The sequence below is a fragment of the Monodelphis domestica genome, chromosome 1 (genome assembly GCF_027887165.1).
Source record: "Monodelphis domestica isolate mMonDom1 chromosome 1, mMonDom1.pri, whole genome shotgun sequence".
NCBI classification, from domain to species: domain Eukaryota; kingdom Metazoa; phylum Chordata; class Mammalia; order Didelphimorphia; family Didelphidae; genus Monodelphis; species Monodelphis domestica.
The window spans coordinates 158,998,230-159,010,300 of record NC_077227.1 but is presented as its reverse complement, the minus strand read 5'-3'; the positions used below and the strand labels follow the sequence as shown (position 1 = coordinate 159,010,300).

The following is a 12,071-nucleotide window of genomic DNA, read 5'->3' as shown; positions in this document are numbered from 1 at the left end:
AAAACATAACTGTTGATGAAACAGCTTACTGAAATAATCATTGTTGATTAGAATTTGTTAAACATTACCTCTTGGAAATATCTGCAGAGGCTCTATTAACTGTCCATTTACTTGCTGTTCCATTACTGTGGAATAATACTGCAAAGAGATTACAGAAAGAGATTACTCAGTAATGCGTGAATACTGGAATGGACACTCATGGGTTGTTTAATTCATAGTACTTTTTAAAATTGCTTATATACATATCAGCCTTGAGAATACTATCCCTGTATTTGAACATCAAAATGACTATAGTAAATGCTTAGGCTTGAAAGTTCAGTACAATGTAATCCCCCAGATAAAACAGACAATTATTTTTGGAAGTAAAAATGTTGATTAAAACTTTAGATTGGTATATAATCTCTGAAAGTATTTTAAAATGTTACTTATTAATAGAACATAAATGATTTTAATACTAATTTACTCAATTACCTCTTCCCCACAATGCTCTCACTCTAATTTGGTAAATAAAGACATAAATGTTTCATGTCTAACTTTCCTCCACAAACCAGCCAATAATTCAAACATTCTTCACATATGTATATCCAAACCAAACCTAAACTACAAAGTCTGTTGCATTAATAAGTACTTTGAGGGGTTGCAAAAAGGGTCAAATTAAAGTGATATAGAAGGACCACTATCAAGTTCCAAGTGTGCTCAAACCACACACAAAACAAAGATACCTTATCCTTAGACATTTTGGTATGGACTACTCTCAAAACACAATTAAACATATAACAAAATTAGGAAACAGGAAATGAAAAAAAAAACCTTTCAGGGTTCTTCACAGAGATAACATTATTTTATTCAACTAAATTAAAATTTGTAATTAAACAAATATTAGTTTGTACTAGGTTATTCCTCTTCTCTCAGCAATTATGGGCACTAGCATGATCATTAGAGTTCAAGTTAATACCAAACTTAGAAATGGCTTTTGTTCCTTTACACTTACTAACCTTAATAGAAAAATAAAGACAAAAACTGCTGATGAAGTGATTTGAGAGGATACCTTCTAAGGACACTCTCCTTGAACCAAAATCAAACACTTCATTGTTAAGACACAAATGACTACCATTTAGTTGCAACATTTAGGGAATACCTCCCTTATTATTCTTTGCTGACTTCCTAAAAAAGTTCTCACTACATATAATCTTGCTGTACTTTTCTGTGCAGTGTAATTCTTAAATAATAATTATGTATGGTGGAATCATTAAATCAAACGAATTTCAAATAGAAATAGAGGATCATAAAATTCTGCATTATCTTGGGAAATTGCAAGTAGCATGTTAAAAGTCTCTTTGCTCTTATAAAAAAATAAAGCAAACGTAGGTTTTTGAAGGCTACAGGGTTACAAAAATATGCCCTCCTCTCAAGAGGGCTTCAAACTGTAAAGGAAATCAGTTCTCCCATTCTATGACCCTAAAGACTTATTATATACATACAGTATAAATGTGCACCACATCCTACTGGAATATACACTAAAGCAAACGTTTTTCAGACTACGTTTCTTAAGACCACAGAAATACAGCATTCGCCATTACTCAAACAGTGATGACAAGTAAATGAAATATCAATCATGTAGGCTGTCAACCTTTTGGGACAGCAATAACTGTTAACAAGTAGTCTGGAAAAATTGTCCGAAAATGGCTTGTCCTCAGCACTTGAGTGTTTGAGGTTTCCATGGAAAATTAAGATGCCAGTGGCTATTTGGAACATTGCTCAGGTATTCTTTTTAATGGAAAATTTGCCAGTTATTGATCCACAGCATGTACCCCTTGCTTCTGGAAGGCTGCAAGCAACTTTCCAATCAGTGGCTGTCAAAAAAATTACTGCCTTTTTATACTGATACAAGACAACAGCAGCAGTGCTGTTCTCCCATACTTAATGCTTTTCTTTAATTAACTGCTATGTACAATAGGTAAGTAATTTCAGTTACTACCACTTCAACACATTCCTAGAAACAAAAGCAAACAAAATCTTCTTATACCTCAATATAACAAATTAATTATAGACATGTCTGAAAATGGTGCTTGAGGTCAAGTTTGAAAACAAATACCCTCAAATGTAAAGGGTAAGAACAGGTGCAATGCATTTTTTTCCTACTATAAAACCTTGCATGCATGAAATTGATCTGTTTTCTTATTTTATTTATTTACCTCACAAATAAATAAAAATTCTTTCCTTTTCACTTTAGATCTTTGGCACATGATTAATAAAACGGTGACTTAAAGATTATTAGTACTGTTGGAAATTTTTCAGAAATTTAAATCCCTCTTTTTATACAGGCTCCTATTTTCATATCAATGGTATCAAATGGGCAATTTGTAAATTTTTTTTAAAGTGAAAATATAGAGTTGGATTTTTTACTGAGACATTTCAAATATGAAGTGGATTTCTTCCACTAAAATCTTGTTTTTACTATCTTTGAATTATGGAGGATTCCTGATTAAGGCCAAAAGAAAAAGATATTTTACATACTTGAATAAATTAAACTAAATGATTAAGGTTTGTCCTAAACAAGACCTCTTCAATTTTAATTCTTAGTGCTGAAAACAGTGCATCCTCAATATCATTTCAAAACTCAAACTAGGTCAACCTATGTGAAGAAGGATGAGACAATTCCGAAATTGCCATAAAACTAAGTACAATTCCCAAGAGCTCAATTACTACTATCTCTTCTATACCAAAAAGAACAGCCAACAAAGTTACCCTTATTTCTCTTTGACATTAAGTCAACTTCTCTTCCTGTTTGTTGTTTCCCTCTTCTTTCTAAAATTTTCATTTACTTCTACCTCCCATTTTAGAGTGAGGGGCACAGGAGAGAGAGAGGAAGAATAGCCTCTATTTCATTTTAAACAGGGTTAAGCCCATCAATAATTCCAAATACTAAATTATTAGGTTTAAAAATTATCTCAAACAAGGTATCCTCATGCTGCCATGATACACCCATTGGGCAGAACAGTCAGAGTAATATTATATCAAGGCCACTAGCTAGATCTACCATCTTAGCATCTATAATTCCATATGAGTCATGGGCATCATATATAAAAATAATAAATTTTAAGCATGGCTTATTTTATCTACCTACTCAAATTTTTTCAGCATTTACTCATGCAACAATACTAGTACAAAAATGTATTATTAAATCAAAGTTAGTATTGATATTGTTATCAAATTTGTTTCCCGATATTCCCTTTCTCATATTAGTAACTGAAGCAATAATCAATAATGTGACCAGGTAAAATAAAGATTAATCTAATGAAGCCTCCTGAACCAGCTGCAAATTGGTTTCAGCATCCCTCTGAGATACTCTTTAAGTAATACTTAAATAATTTCAATATGGATGTGACACCAAGATTAGCAAAGTTATCCAAAATCTAATTAATTTGAAAGTGAGGGCCACATTCAGCAAAGGGATAAGTACACGTTTTCTTTGGCTTTGCTTTGTTCTGAGAGTTATCTAACAGCTTTCCTATTTGAAATCAACTTAATTCAAATTCTAATAGCAAATTCAGTCAATAATTAGAATGTTGTTTTTTTCTTCATTGAAAACTGCCATTTAACAAGAGGCCTAAAATAGAAAAATGCATATTGTTCTGAAGAGCTGGAAACAGAAAAGATGAATTACAAATTTCTTTAAAAGAACCACAACACTGACCATCCAAGCACAGACTAAAGAACTAAAGTGTAAGGACTTAATAAATAAAAAATACTTTCCACAGGTTAAGTGTTTTGAAAGAAAATTCCTATAGAAATATTCTTGTAGAATCATGATATGTCTAAACCAGACTTTTAACTAGTTAGTTGAACATTTTGCAACAAGAACAGTAGAATGCTGATTCATCCAGTTAAACCAATAATACCTGATTTATAAAACATTTCACTAAATGAGTGTTCTTGGGTAAATTTCTAAGAAGCATATCTGCTTGGTAACTAAAATGAACATTGGTTTCATTTTCAGTTCTTGCTCTCACCAATGATTTTTCCAGACACCAACTTTCTTAATATATATTTCTTCTACTGAAAAAAAAAACACACACACACAATATTGTCCCCTACCTTCCATGTAAAAAGAAGTGACATATCTTCTGAGATAAGTACTTTAAAACATAAGTACCATACTTGAACATATCTGTAATCTCATCAATATAGACACACTTCAGTGATAAAGAACACAACCCATCCATGCTAGCCTAAGTGTACGTTCTTATCCTTCCTTAAATCTACCAAGGAATAAGGTATTACTCAATGTGCTTAGGAGGAAGAAGTCAAGATTCTTCTGACATTTCATAGATAGCTTTGGAGAATATGGAGTGTCTAATGTTTATTCCTCACTCTTTCTCCATTACAGGCCAATTCCTTTTTCTAGTCATACACTTGTCTAATGACATCCTTTATGTCATGCCTGTGCAAATCCTCATCTGTAATATGTTGCAGCCTGCTTGTGTCTACTGTGTCTTTCCCATCAGAATCAGTTTGAATTATATAAGAAAATAAGTATTAATACTTTATATTCAGACCTCATTGGAGTTCAAAATTAGTATCACCCAGATTACTTGATCATATTATTAACTATTCACCTTTTGGGTCCTGGACTCCTTGCTTGGGTAGTCTAATAAAGCTTATGGCCCACTTCTCAGAATGTTTTTAAATACAATGAATAAATTATGTAGGATTATAAAGGAAACCAATTTGAGTGATATGCAATTATGAAAATATTGTTTAAAACAAGTTCACAATTTCAGGTTAAAAACTCTCATTCTATATGATCACTAAAGTTCCTTTCAACTCTAGATTTCTATGATCATAGCTCTATGTATTCCTAATTACATTTGCTATCCAGAATTTCAGTTAGTTTTAGGCCTGGAAAAGAATTAAATTTTACAGGAAAAGGCTTTACTTCAGAGGATTCCTGATGTTTAACTCAACCTGGAAATGAATATACAGTAGATTTTTAAAATTCATCAAATTTCATTCCCAACTCATTTTTTTTTTAAATTTTAAACATTATTTTATTTGGTCATTTCCATACATTATTCACTGGAAACAAAGATCATTTTCTTTTCCTCCCCGCCCCCCCTCCCACCACCTTTCCCTCTCCCATAGCTGACGCACGATTCCACTGGTTATCACATGTGTTCTTGACTCGAACCCATTTCCCTGTTGTTGGTATTTGCATTAGAGTGTTCATTTAGAGTCTCTCCTCAGTCATATCCCCTCAACCCCTGTAGTCAAGCAGTTGCTTTTCATCGGTGTTTTTACTCCCACAGTTTATCCTCTGCTTGTGGATAGTATTTTTTAGATCCCTGCAGATTGTTCAGGGACATTGCATTGACACTAATGGAGAAGTCCATCACCTTCGATTGTACCACAATGTATCAGTCTCTGTGTACAATGTTTTTTTGGTTCTGCTCCTTTCGCTCTGCATCACTTCCTGGAGGTTGTTCCAATCTCCATGGAATTCCTCTACTTTATTATTCCTTTCAGCACAATAGTATTCCATCATCAACATATACCACAGTTTGTTCAGCCATTCCCCAATTGATGGGCATCCCCTCGTTTTCCAATTTTTGGCCACCACAAAGAGTGCAGCTATGAATATTCTTGTACAAGTCGTTTTCCTTATTATCTCTTTGGGGTACAAACCCAGCAGTGCTATAGCTGGATCAAAGGGCAGACAGTCTTTTATCACCCTTTGGGCATAGTTCCAAATTGCCCTCCAGAATGGTTGGATCAATTCACAACTCCACCAGCAATGAATTAATGTCCTGACTGACGCATCCCCTCCAGCATTCATTACTTTCCATAGCTGTCATGTTAGCCAATCTGCTAGGTGTGAGGTGATACCTTAGAGTTGTTTTGATTTGCATCTCTCTGATTATAAGAGATGTAGAGCACTTTTTCATGTGCTTATTAATAGTTTTGATTTCTTTGGCTGAGAACTGCCTGTTCATGTCCCTTGCCCATTTGTCAATTGGAGAATGGCTTGATTTTTTGTACAATTGATTTAGTTCTTTATAAATTTGAGTAATTAAACCTTTGTCAGAGGTTTTTATGAAGATTGTTTCCCAATTTGTTGCTACCCTTCTGATTTTGGTTACATTGGTTTTGTTTGTACAAAACCTTTTTAATTTGATGTAATCCAGGTTATTGATTTTGCATTTTGTAACTCCTTCTAATTCTTGCTTGGTTTTGAAGTCTTTCCCTTCCCAAAGGTCTGACATGTATACTATTCTGTGTTCGCCTAATTTTCTTAGAGTTTCCTTCTTTATGTTCAAGTCATTCACCCATTTTGAATTTATCTTGGTGTGGGGTATGAGGTGTTGATCTAAACATAATTTTTCCCACACTGTCCTCCAATTTTCCCAGCAGTTTTTATGAAATAGTGGGTTTTTGTCCCAAAAGCTGGGATCTTTGGGTTTGTCATATACTGTCTTGCTGAGGTTGTTTGCCCCCAGTCTATTCCACTGATCCTCCTTTCTGTCTCTTAGCCAGTACCAAATTGTTTTGATGACTGCTGCTTTATAATATAGTCTGAGATCGGGGACTGCAAGGCCCCCTTCCTTTGTATTTTTTTTTCATTATTTCCCTGGATATCCTTGATCTTTTGTTATTCCAAATGAACTTTTTTTTTTTTTTTAAAACCCTTACCTTCCGTCTTGGAGTCAATACTATGTATTGGCTCCAAGGCAGAAGAGTGGTAAGGGCTAGGCAATGGGGGTCAAGTGACTTGCCCAGGGTCACACAACTGGGAAGTGTCTGAGGCCAGATTTGAACCTAGGACCTCCCGTCTCTAGGCCTAGCTCTCAACACACTGAGCTACCCAGCTGCCCCCTATTCCAAATGAACTTTGTTATGGTTTTTTCTAAATCAGTAAAAAAAAATTTTGGAAGTTCCATGGGTATGGCACTAGATAGATGAGTTTGGGTAGGATGGTCATTTTTATTATATTGGCTCGTCCTACCCACGAGCAGTTAATGTTTTTCCAATTGTTCAAGTCTAGTTTTAGTTGTGTGGAAAGTGTTTTGTAGTTGTGTTCATATAGATCCTGTGTTTGTCTCGGGAGATAGATTCCTAAGTATTTTATTTTGTGTAAGGTCATTTTGAATGGGATTTCTCTTTCTAGTTCTTGCTGCTGAGCTGTGTTGGAATTATATAGAAATGCTGATGACTTATGTGGGTTTATTTTGTATCCTGCAACGTTGCTAAAGTTGTTGATTATTTCGATTAGCTTTTTGGTTGAATCTCTAGGATTCTTTAAGTAGACCATCATGTCATCTGCAAAGAGCGATAATTTGGTCTCCTCCTTGCCTATTTTAATGCCTTCAAATTTCTTTTTCTTCTCTAATTGCTACTGCTAGTGTTTCTAATACAATGTCAAATAATAGAGGTGATAATGGGCATCCTTGTTTCACTCCTGATCTTAATGGGAATGGATTTAGTTTATCCCCATTGCAGATGATATTAGTTGATGGTTTTAGATATATACTGTTCATTATTTTTAGGAATGACCCTTCTATTCCTATGCTTTCTAGTGTTTTTAGTAGGAATGGATGTTGTATTTTATCAAAGGCTTTTTCTGCATCTGTTGAGATAATCATGTGGTTCTTGTTGGTTTGCTTGTTGATGTGGTCAATTATGTGGATGGTTTTCCTAATATTGAACCAGCCCTGCATCCCTGGTATAAATCCTACTTGATCATGGTGGATGACCCTTCTGATCACTTGCTGGAGTCTTTTTGCTAGTATCCTATTTAAGATTTTTGCATCTATATTCATTAGGGAGATTGATTGGCCTATAATTTTCTTTCTCTGTTTTTGGCCTGCCTGGCTTTGGAATTACCAACTCATTTTTTAAAAGATAAATATGCAGTATAATATTTGATGGCAGAAGTTGTAGCAAAAGGTAAATACACTACAGTATGAATGAATTAGTAAGATATATACTCTAGGGTGTGGCAGTTTATTTTTGTTTTATAGGCTACTAAAAAGAATATGAGTTCCCAGATATTTTTGGCAAAAGAAGAAAAGAAAAATTTTAGGAAATATTAAGAAAAGTTAATGGATGGTGCATTCATTCTACATCTAAAATTCACAATCTATCTACTCCTGGGGCAAAAGTAGATGAATTTCATAATTTATGGTTACAAATCATCTGAGGAACAACTTGAAATATACATTCATTTTATGGCTTTATTCCATTAAATACTTATCTTTTGAAACCAGGACTAAAATGCATTCCTAAATATCCATTGCGTGGATTTTTTTAAAAGCACAATCTGTCCATACTTTTATGTTCTGTACAGTTTTCATCTATCTCTTCCCAAAAATCCTCCATAGAATAAATAAATTGAAGAATTTCAGGCTCAAATTGTCAGATGACTTTTTCTCACATTTATCTTGATGCTTAAAAAAAGAAAATTGGGGCTGCTGGGTGGTTCAGTGGATTGAGTCAGGCCTAGAGACAGAAGGCCCTGGGTTCAAATCTGGTCTCAGACACTTCCCAGCTGTGTGACCCTGGGCAAGTCATTTGACCCCCATTGCCTAGCCCTTACCACTCTTCTGCCTTGGAGCCAATAGACAGTATTGACTCCAAGATGGAAGGTAAGGGTTTAAAAAAAAAAAGAAAAGAAAACTAGGCTCCACACAAATAAAAAAGCTATCTAACAATTAGAGATATCTAAAAGTGGAATGATATGCCCCAGGAGGCAGTGGGTCCCCTTGCACTTGAGTTTTCTAATGAAAGCTAAATGTCTAATTTGTTAAGGATGTAGAAAAAGGAATTATTGTTGTCTCTCAGGTTGACCTAGAGGGCCTCTGAAGCCTTCACACCTCTGAGATTGTATAATTCTAGGATTCTCAACATCAACTCTTTAAAGATGGGGGACTCCATAACCTGCAATTATATAGCAATCCTACAAGTGTCTTTTTAAAATTGTATTTGTTTTAGGAGAACCTTAGGATCAAAAGAACATAGTTTTCCTAAAGCAACTGAACTTCCTCACTTCTTCCAGTTCCATTTTAGGCCACCTATCTAAGATATAGGTAAGTGAAGAGTTTTATGGTTTGACCATCCATCTGTACATCATAGTTTTGTTTTTTTCCTATTTGGTCTTCCTCACCAAGCTAGAAGAACTAAAAGAAAGGTAACAGAGAAATACTCTACCACCAATGCAATATGCTCTATCCAAAGGCTCAAGTTTTGCTTCAAGGATAGTATAAAAGTTAATTGATTGGTTCAGTGAAAATGGGATTTTTTCTGGTAATTTTGTTAACACAGTAGTTCATATAAATGTAACAGACTAATTAGAATAGAAGGAATACTTTCTGGAGGAAAGTAGTTTTCTAGAGCCAATAAAGAATTTTAAAAAGTATCATTAGTCTCACATCTTTAACTTATTGATGAGAACAACCAAGCTTATTTTTAAGTTGCCCTACTATAAACCAGTTTCTTAAATCAGTCTTTGATCCAACATAACAGACAACATAATTGGTACAGTATTTCAAGTTATAAAGAAAAAACAAATTTATTAACTCATTCTCTACATCAATGATAAAATTTTGAAATTCCTTCTTTGCCAGCACTGCAAGCCTAGCCCATTATATGTAGCTCAGTCACTAATTACAGCAATAATCAATAAGCTAACCAACTATTTGTAGTCTATAGTTAATTTATTTTATTTCCTTTTGAAGAATCCAACAATTATAATACTGAAAGATGACTACAAACTCAATTACAATACTATTTTATTGTGCTATCAGTTATATCTCCCTTCAATTGTCCCTTCTATTTTGCATTAACAAGATTTTCTTTGATGAACTAAACTGCTGTGAAGCACACAACGGTCCTAGCAGTTCAAAAAGCATACATGAAACCAATCTGCCTCAATGGCAAAAGTCATGCTTGTATTTACATACCCATTCACAAAACTCTCCTAAAATTTTACTTGCTGGTCAGGGAGTTGGGGCTTTCTCTCCTGCTAAAATTTATATACTTTTTTTCCTAAAATTATTATGGTCTACAGTATAATCACTGATTAACTGATTTAGTGATAATAAAGGAAATCAAAGCAAAATATCTTCTTGAAAAGGTTAACAGGGAACAATGTTGGGGACAGTTTGCAGATTTATTAAATAAATATATTAATTATTTCAAAGCAAAAAAACATAAAAAGTTGGCAAAGTTTAATGATGACACTATTTGCTTTAAATGGAAAAACAATAAAGGACTTGGCAAACTCCAATTGGTTTTAAATATTTTAGAGGATATAGGTAACACAACAGCAAATGAAAATCAAAATGGATAGATTTAAAATAATTCCTATTGACAAGGAAAAGTTTAAACTTGGCTTAATAGTTGATAAACTCAAAATTCACAGAAGTTACTCATCCAAAGATTACAGAATTATCCTAGATAGGAGAGTTTCTACACTGACCTTTCATCTGGTTCCTGGAGTGCAGAAATTCTGCTTTACTTTGAACTCGGGGGTGGGGGGGTGGGGGGGAGGGAGTGCATTAATTAAAGTACAGAGAAGCTGTCTCTTAAAAGAGTAGGGGGGGGGAAGAAAATGGAATATCTGACCACGTAGATAGTTGGCCATATGAAGCATTCCATTGTAAACAGATTGCTTTATTTGATCAGTTCAAATATTGCCTTGATGAAAATAGTGCTTAACAGGTATTTAAAAGTATAAATATAAATATACTCATGTATAAATGACTAAAAATATCAGACACAATAAAATGCCTTATATTGCAATGTAAATAGTACCAATTTACACTTTTTTCCCAGATCCATCAACTTTTCCTAGGATGTTAATTTACTGAGTTCTAGCCCTTTTAGGGTAATTCCATAATTTGAAACCTCTTTTTTAGTAATGTGTAGTAAATATCTTCATTATTTGCTATGAAATTTGCCCTGAATATCATCCTGGGATATCCATATAAACTGCCAATGAATGCTTAGCACCTTCTTGAGTTTCCCTGACACAATTCCATAAAAGAGGTCCCTATAGTAACTCTTCTGTTTAATGCCACTGGAAGTAATTCCTGGTAGAAAAATAATTCTTTACATTTGTAAAGATGGCAAGTTGACACTAAGGGAATTAATTTTTTTTTTCTGGAAAAAAAGGCTATTGTGCTTGCCTAGGATCATGTCCCGTGTATTTGTAAGTGTCTTCCAGTAGATTATTCTTTTCTCAAATGAGCAACATAAAAAGTCCTTTGTCAAGGATAAACTGGTATAAGACACTTAGCTAATATTGTTTATAAAAGTTGGGTATTGCTATTGTTGCTGATAAAGAAAAATTTCAAGTCACTTTACTAATTTCCTTCATTTTCACTTTTTCACTTCTTTTAACAGTCTCTGTAATTGTCAGAGAAGCATAAGAAAGGGTCTTTACCTCCCCTGGTTAATATTACCAGAATGAATTACACAGAACTGGCACCTTTCTCTCTTTAAGAAAAAAAAAAACTATAATGGAATTTTTGTCCACTACCTTATCCAGTAGTAATGAGGTAGAGTGTAAGAATCAATGGATTTGGACTTCAGTTTGACATGGCATAATGGAAAATTAAGATCTCGACCTAAATTTTGGCTGTAACACTAACAATTCAGAATCTCCTGACTTCAGCTTCTCCCTATCTATGTAACAAATGAAATTCTCTGGAGGCTGTTTATATTAAATTTAAGTTAATTCATTCATAGGTTACTCAAGATTTCTAACTAGCCAATGGACTCCTTATTGTCTGAACAATTGCCAAAAAAGTGCTAGAAACTAGGCAAGAATGCTGGGCATAAGGGACATTAAACTAAGCAACTAGTCTGGGGCAGAAAAGAAAGCAACTTCCTGTCATGCAAGTCAACATATCCCTTCTGCTGTCATCATCTAGTTCCTCCCCTGAAAAATCTCTGATTGGAAAACAGGCACACAAGAAGTGGAATCAGAGACCTGAACTCCTCCCTCACCACTTCATCACAGGAAGAGGTGGGTCTCAGGAAGACAACAACACATCATTTCCTCCTCACCACCT

General features: G+C 34.2%; 1 protein-coding gene across 5 annotated transcripts in view; it reads right to left on the bottom strand.

The window, feature by feature from the left end:
• Positions 1–12,071, bottom strand: part of MAP2K5 (mitogen-activated protein kinase kinase 5) — a 316,196-nt gene that overhangs the window by 244,248 nt on the left and 59,877 nt on the right. For all 5 annotated transcript variants that reach the window (XM_001376370.3, XM_007479616.2, XM_007479617.2 and 2 more), the window contains one exon: positions 69–138. In XM_001376370.3, coding sequence (XP_001376407.1) covers positions 69–138 — 70 coding nt within the window. The remainder of the gene's footprint in view (positions 1–68; positions 139–12,071) is intronic.